General features: G+C 38.7%; 5 protein-coding genes across 5 annotated transcripts; 4 read left to right on the top strand and 1 right to left on the bottom strand.

Annotated features, from left to right (window-relative positions):
- PKNH_0914500 (heat shock protein 101, putative) lies at positions 1–3,252 on the top strand (the record flags this gene model as incomplete). Its single annotated transcript, XM_002259133.1, has 4 exons — positions 1–99; positions 235–358; positions 585–673; positions 844–3,252. 4 exons carry the CDS (start codon positions 1–3, stop codon positions 3,250–3,252), a joined length of 2,721 nt encoding a protein of 906 aa, XP_002259169.1.
- A 3,652-nt stretch (positions 3,253–6,904) lies between these two features.
- On the top strand, positions 6,905–8,959 carry PKNH_0914400 (dipeptidyl aminopeptidase 1, putative; the record flags this gene model as incomplete). Its single annotated transcript, XM_002259132.1, has 1 exon — positions 6,905–8,959. The coding sequence occupies one exon, from the start codon at positions 6,905–6,907 to the stop codon at positions 8,957–8,959; it is 2,055 nt and encodes a 684-aa protein (XP_002259168.1).
- A 1,218-nt stretch (positions 8,960–10,177) lies between these two features.
- On the top strand, positions 10,178–12,956 carry PKNH_0914300 (dolichyl-diphosphooligosaccharide--protein glycosyltransferase subunit STT3, putative; the record flags this gene model as incomplete). Its single annotated transcript, XM_002259131.1, has 2 exons — positions 10,178–10,294; positions 10,473–12,956. The coding sequence occupies 2 exons, from the start codon at positions 10,178–10,180 to the stop codon at positions 12,954–12,956; spliced, it is 2,601 nt and encodes an 866-aa protein (XP_002259167.1).
- A 523-nt stretch (positions 12,957–13,479) lies between these two features.
- On the bottom strand, positions 13,480–14,853 carry PKNH_0914200 (folate transporter 2, putative; the record flags this gene model as incomplete). Its single annotated transcript, XM_002259130.1, has 1 exon — positions 13,480–14,853. The coding sequence occupies one exon, from the start codon at positions 14,851–14,853 to the stop codon at positions 13,480–13,482; it is 1,374 nt and encodes a 457-aa protein (XP_002259166.1).
- Positions 14,854–17,605: 2,752 nt separating this feature from the next.
- On the top strand, positions 17,606–18,955 carry PKNH_0914100 (guanine nucleotide-exchange factor SEC12, putative; the record flags this gene model as incomplete). The annotated part of the gene is made up of 1 exon (XM_002259129.1): positions 17,606–18,955. The coding sequence occupies one exon, from the start codon at positions 17,606–17,608 to the stop codon at positions 18,953–18,955; it is 1,350 nt and encodes a 449-aa protein (XP_002259165.1).
- Positions 18,956–19,004: the final 49 nt, after the last annotated feature.

Raw genomic sequence — 19,004 nt, 5'->3', positions numbered from 1 at the left:
ATGATGAGGCGCGCGTTCATTTGGTTTATCTATTTGATAAGTTTGTTTTTTCTGTGGAAGAATGAATTGGCTTCATGTTCTGCAAACAACAACCAAGGGGTAAGTGAACACGGAAATGGCCCACCATTATTCTTCACGTTTAGATATGTGCTATGAGGTGGGTATTTATTTGTCTTTTTCGCTCCGTAACATAACCCCTTTCCTCTTTTCACCTTCCGTTTCTACCAATTTTAGAAGGAGAACTACCTGAACAGAACGATTAACATTTTAAACGCGGGAAAAAATATAGCCAAGCGATATGGACACAGTCAGTTGAAGCCCGTGCACATTCTGAGCGCCCTGGCGAAGAGCGACTACGGTAGGGGACGAGCAAATCGAATTGCCTTTCCAATTGACTGCACAATTGACTGCACAATTGACAGTATAATTGACAGTACAAATGACAGTACAAATGACAGTACAATTGACAGTACAAATGACTGTACAATTTCATGCCTTCCCTTAAGTAATAATACGGATAATCGTTACTCATTTTTGCATGCTTACCTTCTTTACTCTCCACCCCCACACATATATACACGTAGGCTCCAATCTTCTGAAAGAAAATAGCGTCAATGCAAGCAACTTAAAGCAGTACTTAGACACCGCTCTGGAGCAAACCCGGGCTGGACCGGTATATGATTGACATTGCGGAGAAGTTTTTCCGATGGAGTGTTCATCGATCGACCCCCTTACGTATAGCATTCAACTAACTGCTTCTTCCATATAATATTACTTATTCTTACATTAAACTTTTTTTTTTTTTTTTTTTTTTTTGTTGTATTGGTTTATTCTCCCTTGTAGCCATTGGACAACAAGAGCAAGATCGCCTATTCGGACCAAGTGAAGGAAGTATTAGCCGAGGCAGAGGCATTGGCGAACAAATACAAGAGCCAGAAGGTAGACGTGGAGCACCTTCTGAGTGGATTAATGAATGATGAGCTCGTAAACGAAATTCTGAACGAAGTATATCTGACGGACGAAGCGGTGAAGGGGATCTTGAAGAGTAAGTTGGAAAAGACGAAGAAAGATAAGGATGGAAAATCTGGAGGTTTGTATTTAGAACAATTTGGATCCAATTTAAATGAAAAAGTTAGAAATGGAAAGTTACAAGGAATTTACGGAAGAGATGAAGAAATCAGAGCAGTTATTGAGTCTCTATTAAGATACAACAAGAACAGTCCAGTATTGGTTGGACAACCTGGTACCGGTAAGACAACCATTGTAGAAGGATTAGTTTATAGAATAGAGAAGGGAGATGTTCCAAAGGAACTGAGGGGATATACAGTCATCAGCTTAAATTTTAGAAAGTTCACTTCAGGAACTTCCTACAGAGGAGAATTTGAAACAAGAATGAAAAATATTATTAAGGAACTGAAAAATAAAAAAAATAAAATCATCCTCTTTGTTGATGAAATCCATCTATTGCTTGGAGCTGGAAAAGCGGAAGGAGGAACTGACGCAGCTAACTTATTGAAGCCTGTCCTCTCCAAAGGAGAAATAAAATTAATAGGAGCTACCACCATAGCAGAGTATAGGAAATTTATAGAAAGTTGTTCTGCTTTTGAAAGAAGATTTGAAAAAATTCTAGTAGAACCCCCATCAGTGGAAAATACCATTAAGATATTAAGATCATTGAAGAGCAAGTATGAAAGTTTCTACGGTATACATATTACAGACAAGGCGTTAGTAGCTGCTGCAAAGGTATCTGATAGATTTATAAAGGATCGTTACCTACCCGATAAAGCTATAGATCTGTTGAACAAAGCTTGCTCCTTCTTACAAGTGCAGTTATCTGGAAAGCCCCGTATCATTGATGTTACTGAGAGAGAAATTGAACGATTAGCCTATGAAATTAGTACGCTAGAAATGGATGTCGATAAGGTTTCCAAAAGGAAGTACAACAATCTGATTAAAGAATTTGAAAATAAAAAGGATCTATTAAGAACGTATTACGAGGAGTACGTGATTTCCGGAGAAAGACTTAAGAGAAAAAAAGAAGCGGAAAAACGATTAAATGAATTGAAGGAACTAGCACAGAATTATATTAGTGCGAATAAAGAACCTCCCATTGAATTACAAAATAGTTTGAAGGATGCTCAAGAAAAGTACATGGAAGTGTATAAAGAAACACTAGCTTATGTAGAAGCGAAAACACATAACGCTATGAATGTAGATGCAGTATACCAGGAGCATGTTTCGTACATTTATTTGAGAGATTCTGGTATGCCATTAGGTTCTCTCTCTTTCGAATCATCCAAAGGGGCCCTCAAACTCTACAATAGTTTATCCAAATCTATAATTGGAAATGAAGATATTATAAAATCCCTGAGTGATGCAGTCGTTAAAGCAGCAACAGGTATGAAGGATCCTGAGAAACCCATTGGAACCTTCTTATTCTTGGGGCCTACAGGTGTGGGTAAAACTGAGCTAGCGAAAACCTTAGCCATAGAACTGTTCAGCTCCAAGGATAACTTAATCAGAGTTAATATGTCAGAATTTACGGAAGCGCACTCAGTGTCAAAGATTACCGGTAGTCCACCAGGTTACGTAGGATTCAGTGACTCTGGTCAACTAACCGAAGCAGTGAGAGAGAGACCTCATTCCGTTGTTCTTTTCGATGAGTTAGAAAAGGCCCATCCAGATGTATTTAAAGTATTGCTACAGATTTTAGGAGATGGATATATTAACGACAATCACAGAAGGAACATTGATTTTTCCAACACCATCATTATCATGACATCCAATCTGGGTGCAGAACTATTTAAGAAGAAATTATTTTTCGATGCGAATAATTCAGATACTCCAGAGTATAAGAGAGTTTTTGATGATCTGAGAATTCAGCTCATTAAAAAATGTAAAAAAGTTTTTAAGCCAGAATTCGTAAACAGAATTGATAAAATAGGAATTTTCGAACCTTTGAGCAAGAAAAACCTTCGTGAAATTGTAAAGTTGAGATTTAAAAAATTGGAGAAACGTTTAGAGGAAAAGAATATTCATGTGTCCGTATCGGAGAAAGCTGTAGATTACATCATTGATCAGTCATACGATCCTGAGTTAGGAGCCAGACCAACTCTCATTTTCATTGAAAGTGTTATCATGACAAAATTTGCCATTATGTATTTGAAAAAGGAATTGGTGGATGATATGGATGTGCATGTCGATTTTAACAAGGCCGCCAATAATTTAGTTATCAATCTCACCGCGGTGTAAATAACATGCAGGCGTGTGCGTTCTGTAAATCTTTTTAGAGGAACATATGAACATGTTTGGGAACCCTTTTTTGTCTGATTCTTTTTCCAGATTATTTTATTATTATCCTTTTTTTTTTTTTTTTTTTTTTGCCCGTTACTTCTTCTATTTTCCTCTCCCCGCGCCGCACAAACTTTAGCCAGACGAGTGATGTGACGATTACTATGTAGGCGTCTGCCTGGGGCACGATAGGCGCGCCTTAACAATCGTAGAAGTGGAAATCGACGCCCTTAAAGTGTAGGAACAAGATGTCCAGTATTATGGAAAACCAATGTAGACAACTGAATACATGACGAACAGGAAAATCCAAACGTCGACTCCATTTTGTGAAGTTAATTTCATCCCCATCATCATTATCAATCCCCCGCTGTTTTTCCTTTCACCTTGATGTGCATTATTTCTATTTTGCCCTCGAGGACCAATTTTGCCCATTTTTTTTTTTTGCTCAGTTTATTTATTTTTTTTTTTTTGCTCAGTTTATTTATTTATTTTTTTTTTATTTGATAGGACGTGGAAGGTGTGTCCTTTTGTATATCATATACCTCCAGCGTGCATAGCCGTAATTTACTTTTTTAAATTAACTCCTTTGTTTAAGTGTGTAGTGCATGCGTTTGTGTGTGTAGTGTTATGGTTGATATAGTATCTACCCCTATTTTTACACATTCGCATTACACTACTTTTTTTTTTTTTTTTTTTTTTTTTTTTTTTTTTTTTTGCTTAGTGTTTTTTTTCGAATTAATTCTTCATGCAACTATACGTGTATGTTTTTATATTTGCACGCGCTGCGTATATTTTCACTACTCTATTTTTCATAGACAACCCCTTTTTAAGTCAATATTATTTATTCATTTATTTACATGTGCGAAATTTTGTTTTTCATGCCCTAATTCATTTTGTCCAACTTTTTACAAGTAAAAATTTTGACCCTCTTTAATTTTTTGAAATTCTTTTAAAAATGGAAATACAGGCTGGATAGGAAGGAAAGGTGATGACACTTCCTCTTTCCCCTTCTCCAATGTATATATATAAATATTCCTTAAGGACCCTATTCGGGTGTGCCTACCTTACGGTGGCTATCGTTGAGCAGCGTTAGAATGAGTCACACTGGTGATGGATGGTGCTTTTTAGTGTCCGTAATTTATAAATTTGTGCCCGCACATTGCTGCTCCCATATCTCCCACCCCTTAATTGGTTCGAATTCAGAGCGTTGTCTTTTTTCCTGGATGGCACTACGAACTTCCATAGAACTCATTTTCTCCAAGCGAAGGAAAATTCTTAAAAGCGCTTCGGAAACAACCCCTGTGGTGTGCAGAAGTTAGTCGAAACAACTACACACCGTTTGTTTTTCTCCTGAGGGCCTTTTTTTTTTTTTTTTTTTTTTTTTTTTTGGCACAAGGAAAAGGAGGCGAAAATGGAATATGCCGTTGCTCTTTTCTTCATATCGATATGAACACACGGAAGTGAAACCAATGTGCTCGATTTGGCTATTCCCTTCAACAGGCTGATTATGCGGGGTGGGAATTTTCACCTTCCTTTTTTTTTGAAAGGGGAGCGCGAAATTTGTTGTGGTCATTCTTCCCATCCATCATGGGAAAGAGAACAGGTTGCTTTTTTTTTTTTTTTTTTCCGCAAAAATATGTTAAAATGCGTCACAGCTGTTTTGGTTAATGCATGCTTTTTTTTTTCTTTTTTTTTTTTCCAAATTGCCTGACCTGTTAATGCGATTTTTTCGAATTTCACACAGCTGAAGGCATTTCCGGCTGTGGGAAAGAACAACATCAAAAAGGATATAGTATCCCCCGACTCACTGATAGCTCCTTTTTGCGCAAATATCAGAAATGAATGGACCAAAAATAGAGAGACAAAACATACGCGTAAATTGGTAAATCTTTTTTCCCCAACTTTGTTCCATATGAATTATAACACAATAAAATTAAACACTTCACTTTGGGCATTTTATAAATTTGCAAATCTTCAAGTGGAAAAAAAAAAAAAAAAAAGCCACATTTTTTTTTTTTTTTAATAGCTAGCTAAAATGTCCAACATCCTTCTCTCTATAGGGGTTAACAGTTCGCGTAAAAGAAGAGTGAAAAAAAAAAAAAAATAACACAAAGATAAAGTAAAAAAAAAAAAAATCATAAATATAGGCGAAAAAAAAAAAAAAAATCAACAAAAGGAAGAATATTTCACTAACGTTTTCCACCTTCAGGCTCGCACCAAATGAATCAAATCTGAGCGAAACACGAGCACGGAATCAAACAACAGGCGAACTAAAAAAAAGGAACTAACACATGCATGTTGTGTGTCAACGTTGTCAATTTATTCGCACTTCTACTTGTAACTGTTCTCCTTCCGCGTGTATGTATTTTTCCTTTCCCCTTTTTTCGCTCATTCCCTTCTTTCTCTGTTTTTTTCCGTTATAGTGACATGCGCGAAAATATGCGACAGCAGATGTGGAATCACCCAAGTATATATCCGTGCCTTGACGTTACTTTTTTTTTTTTTTCCGTTGGGGAAATAGGCAAAATTGGCAATTGGAGCAATTAAGCTTGCGCTTTCCCCCCCCCCCCCCCCTGCTGTTGCTTCTTTTTTAAATTTTTTGTTCACGATTTTCTGTACGAAGAACGTAAAAATTTTGTTGAACATATGCAATTATATAAAAACGTTTAAAAAAAAAAAAAAAAAAAAAAAAAAAAACGGCACGTGGCAGGTAAAAGCCCATATTTCTTATTTTCACCATTTATGTTATTTCCATTTTTTTTTTTTTTTTTCCATTTTACTGATTGATTAATTGCCAAATGAGAAATATTGATTGACTTATTTCTCCCCACGTCTGCTCGCAAGTTTGTAAGAAAAACTCACACATTACCCATTTCGATGAGAAATATAGAATCATGTAAAAAAAAGAAAATCTGAACAAATCAAAGCGAAACCACTCGCCTGCGAGTTCTGTGTGATGGAAAAACACCTCCATGCTTTAAAAGCAAGTATAGAGGGTTGTTTTGCTTCTACGTATTTTTATTTTTTACCTCTTTATATGTCGTTGTATGGAACGTTCATTTGCAAGTTACTCGGGCCATATTTTCTACATTTAATTTTTACCAGTAGGAACGGCTGTGCATGAACGCGTTTCATATATGAGAAAGCAGGTAGAGAATATATTACTAGTACCGACTTGTATATTATTCGTATATAAGAATATATAGGTGATGACTGCTTCACCTTGTATGCGCCACTTCGTTGGAGAAAAAAAAATATATATATATATATATGTACATCCCCTTTCGCCAAAAGTACTGATTTAAAAAAAAATTATTGAAAAAAAATTCATAAAGAAGAGCCACTTTTTTTTTCTTTTTTCGTACAAGCGCAGAGGATAACATCGTGACTGTGGTATTTTGTTATATATACCTATCGCGAATTTATTTTTTTGATCCTTCTCTACATGTATATTTTTCTCCGCTCGTACATGTTTTTTTATACTTGATTTGACTTGAACGTAATATACACGTTTGTCAGGCATTTATCGGTTACCTATAATTTATCACTTTTTTCTTTCTTCTTTTTTTTTTTTTTTTTTTTTTTTTTATTTCCTATTCGCTTTGTCTTAAAAATGGGAAGAGCAAGGAACATTTTAAGCTTCGGCTTAATTCTGCTACATACCCTTTATTTAAATCTGACCACAGCTGATATTCCTGCCCATGTAGAGATTAAAAATTTGGTGGGAAAATGGAAGATTCAAAGGACACAAACATCTCCGAAAATGACAACCTGTGGATCACACCAACCTAACAACAACATTTTTAATGTAAAAATTACAGATTATAAAAAGTACTTGTTGGACAACCACTACAAGTTTACCTCTGACTTGTATGTCATTCTATCGGACGACTTTGTGCCATATGGAGATATGCACGATACGACTGGCAATGAACATCGAAAGAATTGGAAGGTATTAGTTGTGTATGATGAACATAAGAGGAAGATAGGTACATGGACCACCATTTGTGATGAAGGATTTGAAATTAGATTAGGTAATGAAACGTATACTGCTTTTATGCATTATGAACCCACTGGCAAGTGTGGAGAAGCCAAAGAGGATGATCAAACAGATTCCAATGGAGAGACAGATTGCTACACCACCAATTATAACAAGATCAGATTCGGATGGGTAGATATAAACAAATCGAAGGATGAGAAATTATATGGCTGCTTCTACGCGGAGAGATATCATGTATCAGCTGATCCTTCCGATATAGCAAGCACGCAACAGAACATCTCAAATGAAGCGAGCGTAGACAGTTTTCTAAATTCGCATAACTTCTTGTACCCTGCGACATCTGCCGCTATGTCGGGAAGTAACGACAAGCCAACTTTCACCAAGAGGAAAAACATGCACATTGATCAGAATAGCGAACTGTACTGGCACAAGATGAAACACCACGGGAAGAAGAAGCCCATAAGCAGAGAGATGATGATGAATGCGAAGCAGAGATATGCTTGTCCATGTAACAAGGATGAGCATGTACAGGATGAAGTGAATAATGGAGATAATCCAGATCAACCTGTATCGCCTGTGTCGCCAGTATCGCTCATGCAATTGGGAAATCGAACCGGAGATGATGAAACGAACGAAATGGATCTGGAAAATTATGAAGACACGGAGAAATCTCCCCACAGGGAATTAGAAATAGATGAATTGCCAAAGAACTTCACCTGGGGAGATCCATTTAATAAGAACACAAGAGAATACGACGTCACGAATCAGTTGTTATGCGGTTCTTGTTACATCGCCTCTCAGATGTATGTCTTTAAGAGAAGAATTGAAATTGGATTAACAAAAAATCTGGACAAAAAGTACCTTAACAATTTCGACGATCTCTTGTCAATACAAACAGTTCTTTCATGTTCTTTCTATGATCAAGGATGTAATGGAGGTTACCCTTATTTGGTCGCTAAAATGGCCAAATTACAAGGTATTCCTTTAGATAAGGTTTTCCCATACACAGCCACAGAACAAACCTGTCCATACAAGGTCGACCAATTTGCTATGGTAACTCCCGCAGCGGGTAGTAACCCTTCCACAGCAACAACGAAAAACTTGAGGCAAATAAACGCAGTTATGTTTAGCACAGGAACAAGAAACGATATGCATGCGAATTTTAAAAACCCCATAAGTGATGACCCAGAGAAATGGTATGCAAAGGATTACAACTACATCGGTGGATGCTACGGATGCAACCAATGCAATGGAGAAAAAATAATGATGAACGAGATTTACAGAAATGGTCCTATCGTTGCTTCCTTTGAGGCAACCCCTGATTTTTACGATTATGCTGATGGGGTATATTACGTTAAGAACTTCCCTCACGCAAGAAAATGTACTGTAGATGCCACGAAGAAGAATTTCGTTTACAACGTTACTGGATGGGAAAAGGTTAATCACGCCATTGTTCTAGTCGGATGGGGAGAGGAAGAAATCGATGGTACTATGTACAAGTACTGGATAGGCCGAAACAGCTGGGGTAAAAATTGGGGTAAGGAAGGTTACTTTAAGATAATTCGTGGTCTCAACTTTAGTGGTATCGAGAGTCAGACACTCTTCATCGAGCCCGATTTTACTCGCGGCGCGGGTAAGATCCTTCTGGAAAAACTGAAAAATGAGTAACACCGTAACACAAAACGTAAACATGACAATAAATGTAAACGATTGAACAAACATATACGCCTTACTGGACATCAACAGTGGGGTGATGCTGAGTTTACCAACTGATTAACCAGACGTTTTTTTTTTTTTTTCCTCCGCTTAATGCCTTTCTGTGTGCATTAACAATTTTACATGCCTTCTTTTAAAAAAATGTTAACCGCCATTACCGTCGTGAGGGGTAGCCCACAAGACATCGCCTTTTGTAGCGTTTTGCAACATATGTACTTGTGTTGGTAGTAATTTTTGTGCAAGCGCACGCCAAACGGGCTGTATACACCCCTTTTTTTATTTTTCTCTCTTTTTTTTTTTTTTTTTTTTTTTTCCCCCCTTTAAAATGGCATTTAACTTTTAATTAAATTTTTAAAGATATTTTTTAACCGCATGGAAAAGTAGTACCTTCCTTTAGCCCTAAGGGGGAGGGATCGTTCCTAAAGCTGGGCACTTATAGCACATATAATAAACTTCTTCACGCGGTTAATGCAAAGTGATGTTAAGAATACACACAGAGCAAACAACAGCAGAAACAGGAACAAGCATTCTAAATCCTAAATGGCTAATATTGGGGGGGGGATGCTTGTATCCTAACCTTTTCACTACTGCTATACACACCTCCCCACCGTGGCAACGCTAAATGGCTTGCTCGTTGGGAGAAACACAATTTATATTGCGCATCAAAATGTGGTAATCTCCCCCCCAATTGTTGTTCCCCCAGGGAAGTAGTGATAATTTTTGCCGCTTTTTCCCTCCGTAAGGGCACCGTTTCAATAGGAATAAATCCTTACTCAAACGAAAAAAAAAAAAAAAAAAAAAAAAAAAGAAAAACTTGTTCACATTAGGACTCCACACCGTTTGAGGCCCCCTCACCCCCCGCAAAAAAAAAAAAAAGGGGAAATGGCCACATGGCACATTGATAAGCAGAAAAATTCCTGGCAAATTTGGAATGCTACATTTATGCAATTCCCCTATTCAATATCTTCCCATTCTGTCGTTCAATTCCAAGGAGGGAAAAAAAAAAAAAAATAATAAATAAAATAATTCAATATAAAAGAAACAGGATCCCATCACATTATGTAGATTTAAGGAGTGCCCATTTGATGCCTTTCCTCCCCCTGATGGAAGATCTTCTTCCATTCACAAATAGACATATGCACACACCTCCTGTGAGTAGCTGCTCTCATAATGGTTGAGAGGAAACCCCCGGTAGACGGAGAGGAGGTGCTCCACCTGGGGCTTAAGCCCCGGTTCATTCTAAACCGCCTCCTGTACGAGGTATTATGTAGCGGCACTTTTCGACAGGTAAATTACTGTAAAATAAGAAGCGTATAAATTGCTTAGCGTTTTATTGTGCCACCGAAGCGATGAGTATCCACATCCTCCAATTTAGGCTCTACGTATGATTGCTTCGTTTGTCGTCACTTTTCACTTAATTCACAACTCCCTCCCCCCCCCACACACACACCCCATATACTTGCAGACCATAAAAGATGCAAAACGAAGGAAACGTAAAATGAAAATTCTGATCGTGCTCTTGATTGGGTTATTAAGCTTTCTCCTTCGCCTCTTCTCAGTCATCCGAAATGAACCAATCATACATGAGTACGATCCATACTTCAATTATAAGCTAACAAATATATTGAAGGAAAACAATTTCTACGACTATTGGAATTACTTCGATGAAAACACCTGGTTCCCTCTTGGCCGAACAACAGGACAGACCCTCTTTCCTGGATTGATGGTCACGAGTTATTTAATTTATAAGCTTTGTAACATGTTTGGGTTCTTAATAGATATAAAAATTATTTGCATCTACATTGGACCTTTATTCAGTTTCTTCACATGTTTAATAACGTACTTTTTAACAATAGAAATATATCCTTCTGAAGGTGCAGGATTACTAGGAGCTCTCTTTGTTTCTTTGTCTCCTTCCCATGTGTCAAGGACAGTTGCAGGATCGTATGATAATGAATCCATTGCTATATTCTTACTACTTCTATCCTTATATACCTGGATTAAGTGTCTAAAGGAGGGGAGCCTGGTGTCAGCTCTTCTATGCTCACTCAGTACCTACTACATGGCGCTCTCCTGGGGTGCCTATATATATATCACGAATTCTATAAGCTTATACATGCTAATTATTTTTTTGTTAAGAAGGTACACTTTGAAAAATGTTATATCCTTTAATGTGTATTATGTATTAACAAGTATCCTTTGTCTGAATATACCTTCCATTGGAAAATCCATTTTTGTGAGCATCGAGCATCTGGGAACGCATGCTATTTTTGTGTTAACCAATGTGTTACTCATAGGGAGGCATGTAATTATTTATTTGAAATTGGATCAAGAGAAATTTGAGCGTAAGTTTGTACAGATTTGTTTTCTCTTTTTTTTTTTCATTTTTAAATTTTTCATCTTTACAAATAAGCTTTCATGGAATCATAGATCAAGAACCCTACTAGATCCTACTTATGCATCTAAACACAACCCCATCGTTGCATCCATTTCTGAACACCAGCCTACCACTTGGTCTTCCTACTTCTTTGACATCCACCTTGTTCTAATTTTTGTTCCCATTGGACTCTACCAATGTATGAAGAAAGAAGCCCCCCTAGAAACCTTTTTCCTGGGCATTTTTTCCATCCTCTGTTTATACTTCTCCGCCCTCATGGTGAGACTGCTCTTGATATTTTCTCCCATCGCGAGTGTGCTAAGCGGCATAGGGTTGTCTTCCCTCCTGAGCTGCTATGTGCGTTTCCTGCGAATGCCTCTGAGGACCTACAGGGCGTCTCTACTCTTTGGAAGGGAGATCTACACAGATGAAGGTAACCACACTGATGAAGGTAACCACACTGATGAAGGTAACCACACTGATGAAGGTAACCACACTGATCAAGTCAGTCATACGGACGAAGACAGTCATACGGACGAAGACAGTCATACGGACGAAGACAGTCATACGGACGAAGACAGTCATACGGACGAAGACAATTACGCAGATAATGGAGAGTCCTCCTCCGATGGGCAAGGTTGCAGCGGAAAACTGGCTTCCGAAGAGAAGGCGCACCGAGGAGAGGAAGGAAGCTACCCCGACGAAGAGAGCAATTCCGCAAGTGAAGATGTGAGTAACGTTGTGAGTGACGCCGGGAGTGAATGCATCAATAGGACCAACAAGGCATTAACCGATCCACCCCCACAAAACCGCATCATCAAGCTTTCCTTCAACAGAACGGAGAAAACCCAGGTGTCTATCCTCACAAGCCTGTGCATCATAACTCTCCTAGTCTACCTACTCATTTTGAATGTTCTGCATGCCACATGGTGCTCTTCCATTGCCTACTCCGAATCTAACATATCCTTTTATAGCCGAAATGAAAAGGGAGAGAGGTACATCAATGACGATATCAGGCAGATGTACAAATGGATTCAACAAAACACAAAAAAAGATTCAAGGATAGTGGCATGGTGGGATTATGGATACCAATTGAGTGTCATGGCAGATAGAGTAACCTACGTAGATAACAACACATGGAGTACTGCACATATTGCAACAGTTGGCTTGATACTCAGTGTAAATGAAAAACAAGCTTACGAATATTTGAAGGAGCTAGATGCCAATTATGTCCTCGTCTCATATGGCGGATATTCAAAGAACTCCTCAGATGATCTCAACAAATTTTTATGGATTCTAAAAATTACTAACAAGGAATTTAAGCATATAAATCCACTTCTTTATTATTACCATGATAAGCATCACCCCCTGGGAAAAAATGCAACTTCCTTTATGTCAAATAGTTTCCTCTACAAGCTCTCTTACTTTAAGGTGTCGAATGCAAAACACAGCGGGTACGACTATATAAGGAAGTTGGAGGTGCCGGAAGTAAAGGAGCTTAGATACTTTGAGGAGGTATTCACATCCGATGTATGGGGGTTCCGTTTGTACAAGGTTAAGGAAGATATCTGAGAGGAATAGAGTGAATCTTTTCTCGTCCCAACTGGTCAGTTGTATTTCTGCTTCTTCTTGGCCAGTTGTCTACTCAGGGGATCCCTCACCTCATTTGATCCACCTCGCCTATTGTCCCCCCCCTTTTTTTTTTTTTTTTTTTTTTTTTTTTTTTTTACGTTAATGATTTCGTTTGACTCCGTGAGATGCTCACTTTATTCATCCTCAGGTGTACCTCCCCCACGTGCATAACATAAGATAAATGGTGCAGGTGAAAACTTACGCATAAAGATTAACCCGCACGGGTTTAACTAAATTGCTTCGTTACAACTGAGTTATGTTAAAGGAGTGGCATGTAAAGGTTGCACGTTCCTTTCCTAAGCTATAAACAAATAGATGTACACGGCTAAAAAGAAACAGTCTGCGGGGAGGAAAAGAAACATAAAAAAAAATAGTCTCCTTTCTTCCTTATCCCCCCCCCTCCCCTCCCCCTTTATTTTTTAAGAAAAAAAAAACATTTGCCAGGAGTGGCTAACAAGTCTATCTACGCGTGCAACTGTTGTGTCTGCTTGTTCTTGAGCTTATCAATTTTCTCTTCCTCAGGAAGTAGAGGTACAAGTGTGAGAGAGAAGAGGAGGAAGAAGCCGCAAATGAAAATATACAAACTAAGATTATCAAAATTGTAGCTATCTATCCTTAGGAGATACGTCAAGAAGGAAGATGTTCCTTTCTTCGTCAGTGATCCCAAATTTTTAACGCTCAAAATGGTAGCGAAGACACTGGCCTCTAATCCAGGCTGGCATATATTTGCTGTCAAAATAAACAAAGGCAATAGCTGTATTTCTGTAATTGCTTCTATTAAGAAGCCTCCACTAAGCACAAACAATTCATTGGAAATTCCAAAGTAGGTGTTGATTTTTTCTGTCAGTACAATTGGTGAAATATAAATTGGGAAGGACATGAGTGTGGTTAAAATGAGTGTCTTCTTCAATCCTTGATTTTTTAAAAACAAGCGGTAAATGATAATTCCTATTAAAGAAGCAATACCATAGGTTAATCTTAAAGTGCCCATGAATGATGGTCTGAATCCCAATTTATTTGTGCAAAAGAAAAAAAAAGCATCATCATAATCAGGTCCAGACATATATATAAAAATGTAAAGAAAAGGCCCCAGGAAAATTGGCGTATTGACAAATTTTATTAAATCCTTAAATTGTGTAAGTATACTTTTCTGTGAAGTGTATTCCTTCTCCTTCAGGAAGAGACAAGATATTGAAATAATGAGAGGAAAAAGCGAAGTTGCCATGAAAATGTATTCCCTTGAAATTTTCTCCAAAAGATATCCTGAAAAATATGCTACTGAAAGACTACCTATCGCTTTGGATGCTATAAACTCTGTTACTTTGTTTGTTCCTTGGGAATAGGTTTTTCCAATGGAACTCTCCACCACCAAGGCTTCGGCCACTGTTGTGCAGAAGGAGGCACACAGTGAAATGAAGAAGAGAATGAGAGTAGCCTCAAGGACCGACAGCTGGAGAAATGCTAAAGCCAAAAAATTTAACGACTGGAATAAGCTGAAAAGGAAAAGGTAAGGTTTCCTTCTCATTCCGAAGATTGACACAGAATCTGTGATGAGCGCTATGGCTGGCTTTAAAATAAATGGAATGTAGGGGTACATCAATATGAGGGACACCTGATATGGTGTTAGACGAAAATAATCCTTGAACAAGTAATATATGGCCAATGATGCCAGGTGGGTCAGGCCATCAGACAGCCCAACCAAGTACACCACTATTTGCGTAAAGTCTACATGGTGCTTTCCCTTCGAATTGATCAATGGTTGCTCCTCTCCCTCCGCCTTTCCTCGGTCCACAATCGGGTCGATGCTCAGGAACGGGTTGTTGGACTTCTCTATCATGATAGCGACTCTTTCGCCTCGCCCAACGCCTGCACAAGGGAGAATGGGTGCGATGACTAAGCAAGTGTGTGGCGGTGAAGTGGTAGCCCACTTGCACAAAGGAAAGTATTCAGAAGTTTCTGTCGCTCTCTTTTCATATCCCTCGTAGGGCAATAGTACCTTTTCCTGGCGGCTATGTTAGAGAGGGGGGATATCCACTTCAGTCCTATGCCGTGTTGTCCACCTGAGCCCCACGCGGTGCGGTCCACTCCGGTGCAGCCCCAAGCGGCTCCCTCCGTGCTGCACTCGCACCACGTCGCCGCGCGTAGCAAAAATGAGCTTTATATTTGCGCGCTCGGTAAAATGGCAACCGCGATGAATAACATATGGCATTAACAATGGGTAACAAAAAAAAAAAAAAAAAAAAAAAAAAAAAAAAAAAAAAAAGTATTACCGAGCAGTAACTAAAAAGTGGACATGATAATCTTTGCAATTTTGCGCATCTACCCGTTGGTGATGTACAATGCACTTTGTTGCGGCGGTTGAATTTTAACAACATCCACAAAATGCATTTCCACGTGTGTTTCGGGTGAGAAAAATTAAAAAAGAAACAAAAATGAATAAAGAAGAAAAAAAAAAAAAAAAAAGCAAACAAAAAGGATATAAAAGCGAAATAAAAAGGAAAAAAAAAAAAAAAAAAAAAAAAAAAATAGGCGTCGGGTATTAAAACGATTTTGCTTTCCCGTTCACCGTTGCGATTATGTGTTCGTCAAAATTATTGTTGCTTACTTCCGTTTCAATTTGCGTTATTTTGAAAAATTTTGTGTAATTTTTTTTTTTTTTTTTTTTTTTTTTTTTTTTTTTCTCCGCATTTGACGCCTTTTTTAGGGGACCGCGCAATAAACACGTGGCGGAATACTGAAGCCTTTCCACGACACGACCAAAGGGTTGGCGCATACATGGGTGCGTAAGTATAATACACCTTCACTTACACCTACGTAACGTCGGGACGCAGGTATGAGTATGCCTAGGAATACCAACGCAAACAGCTACACATGTAGGCGTACACAAAATATGTGCTAAGAGGAACTCACATGCGGAGGAGCAAATACCGGACAGACATTTTCCCAATCCACCTTATGGACATTACGTTCGTTTCCATCACAAACACTGGAATCATGTATGTACATCACAGGGGTATCCAATAGCTCTGGTAGTCGACACAAGAATGTATACACCTATGGCTGATGTAGGTAGGGTTACTGGAATGTATGCGTGTAGCACTGCTTATGCCTTTTTTTTTTTTTTTTTTTTTTTTTTTTTTTTCTTCACGCGGTTAATTTTGTTCTGGTTAAAAGGGCTGTTCGAATAGATTCTTTTTCTTTTTCTTTTTCTTTTTGATGTTTTTTTTTTTTTTTTTTTTTTTTTTCTATGTCGTGGCGCTTATGGGGAGTACTCATGGGCCACTATTATCCACAAGGGGAAATGGCCTGGTTTGAATTCCACACTTGAACATTACCCTTTAGGATTCACACTTAAGGGGAAAGGATTAGCATTCATTTTAAAGATAAGGTTTTGCTCGCACAACTCTGGAAACAGGGCGGGATCACTCATATGTGTGCCAGGTGGAAATACTCCCTCCGTTAGGGGGTAGCGTCCAGGGGTGTATAAAAAGGGTATTCGTGGTCCAGTGCATCGAAACACCACGGGAGGAAATTTCTTCGACTTGAGAGTTGTGACACCAGGATGGGGTCCGCATAAAAAATTTGAGCCAGTTAAGTTACGTAGGCAAGTTGGCTCCGTTCGATGATATTACTGTGAGTGCCTGTGATGGGTGACGGGGTAGAAGTTATGCGCGCGAGTAAAGGCACGCGTAAGAACCGGAAAAAAAGAGTCACAGGGTGTTAACCCTACAGGGGATAAGAAAAAAATATATATATATATTATCACGTTACAGGTAAAAAAAAAAAAAAAAAAAAAAAAAAAAAAAAAAAAAATTAACAGGGGAAATTGAAAAGGGCTGGGCGATCGAACGAATACTATAACTACTAAACAGGAACGCGACCATTTTTTTTTTTTTTTTTTTTTTTTTTTTTTTTGTTTCCATGAGGAGGAAATTTGAAAATTAAGCAAATACTCAGGTCGGGCAGGTTTAGTATTTCAATCATTTGACATAAAATTGTGTCATTAAATACCATTCCGTGTGATTAGCCCGGGTGGATTTTTTTTTTTTTTTTTTGTTTTTTTTCCCTTCGTGTCCATACCCTTTTTTGCATAGGCCTGGTCGCTATGTTCCAAAGGGGAAGGCACTTTGCGGAAACATATGAACAAGTGTAGCTGTGCCCGTTAGATCGCCTTAGTAGCGCGTGTGGACCCGAACGTGCCTTCGAGTGGTCTGTCAGGAATCTGCACGTGGAGCCCACCTGAGGAACCCTCACAAGAAAGTTGCGCCCGGTCCCTCGCAACGCACACCTTGATGATGCTATTCAGAGGAAAAGGGATTTTCCTATTATCGCCGAACAAGTGTTTTGCGAATTAACCCGACTCCGTGTGCCCCCTATCGACAGAAATCGAATCAGGGAGAACTGCACGCATGATATTACATCCGTTCCGGCGCGACTCGCGGCCACCGCCCCGCGGAGGGAGGAGCAACAGAAGCCTAAACACAAGCATAAACAAACGCCCAAGCAAACGCCTAAACAAACGCCTAAACAAAAACCCAAGCAAACACCCAGCCCATATATATATATCTCTCTCCAGTCTATAGTTCACTATGAACGAAATAAAAATATCGTACCTCAACTATCCTATATATGGAATAGGATCCAATGAAAAATACGTGGTGACTTCGGGGGGAGGGGGGGGGAAAAGCTATGGAATTGAAGATCTGCTTGACATCAACACGTTTAACGACAAGGAAAAAAAGTTGCAGGCACTGTGGTCGACAACGCAACAAAGAGGTGTTGTTGATTCGATTGTCTATGATGAAAAGTACGATATATGGTTAGGCTCAGTCAGGAACGAGTGTCTCATTTTTCAAATAAATGAAGAGACAGGTCCAAATATCATACATAGCTTCGTCACGGATTTCAATGCTAAGCACCCCAGACAAGTAGTGGTGAAATTTTCCTCCATCAGTAATTTTATTTTAACGGGAGGAGAAGACAAAACATTAAAGTTGTGGAAACTCAAAATTGCAGAGCACTCTAAAGGAGAGAAAAAAACAGGAACAGAAGAAGAAGAGCAAAGAACACCATCACCACCACCACCGGAAGTGGGAATTGTGACCATCGGAAAGTACAAGAATTTTTTCATCGACACGACGAGCAACATAGTCGAACACATAGGAGATTTCAAAGGGCATGAAGAATGCATTAAAGATTGCGATATATCACAAGACGAAAAAATTGTGTGCACCTGTTCCGCAGATAATTCACTTAAAATATGGGATACGCACACTTTTGTGAATTTACATACAGAGCAAATGAGTAACCCCAAACAGAAAGGTGACAAATTAAATTTCCGATGTTGCAAATTTTTGAGAAATACAAAAAGGAAGGATGACTTCCTCTACACCCTCTTAACAACTGCATATACATCGAGAGGGAATAGCTACCTCATCATCTGGAATGTCCACTTCGATGACAAGAAGGAAAAATTTACTTGCACAAAGGAAAAGTTCATTTGGTTGGATGATAGACCATGTTGTAATATAGCCATGAGTCTCAATGAAAAGTATCTTGCCTTAGGCTTTAGTACAGGTGCCCTCAAAATTTACAATACTAATTATTCCCTCCTAGCACACTACAAAAAGCATGAACTACCTATAACTGCTATGTGTTTCATCAAAAACGACACCTTCTTACTTTCCGCTGGGGCTGATTATAGCATAAGTTGTATTCACATCAACTCTTTTAGCTTTCGTTATTTGAGGAGGCTCTGGAAGTTCCTCTTCATGTTGATAATAGTGATGGTGGTGTGTGTAATCCTCCTTGATTTTTTTAATGTCGGCTATGATCTGCGCATGAGAGATATTATTCAGGGTAAAGACGGCATGGCCAAAGGAAAGAAGAAGAATCGTAAGGCAAAGAGCTCCTGGTCGCCCTCTTCGGATGAGCTGTGAAAGGGGCCATATGTCCAAAGGATAATCTGTCGAACGAGCTGCGCTACTA

This window comes from Plasmodium knowlesi, assembly GCF_000006355.2.
Source record: "Plasmodium knowlesi strain H genome assembly, chromosome: 9".
In the NCBI taxonomy this organism is placed as follows: Eukaryota; Apicomplexa; class Aconoidasida; order Haemosporida; family Plasmodiidae; genus Plasmodium; species Plasmodium knowlesi.
The sequence above is the reverse complement of the archived record's forward strand: the minus strand, read 5'-3'. Positions and strand labels throughout refer to the sequence as shown.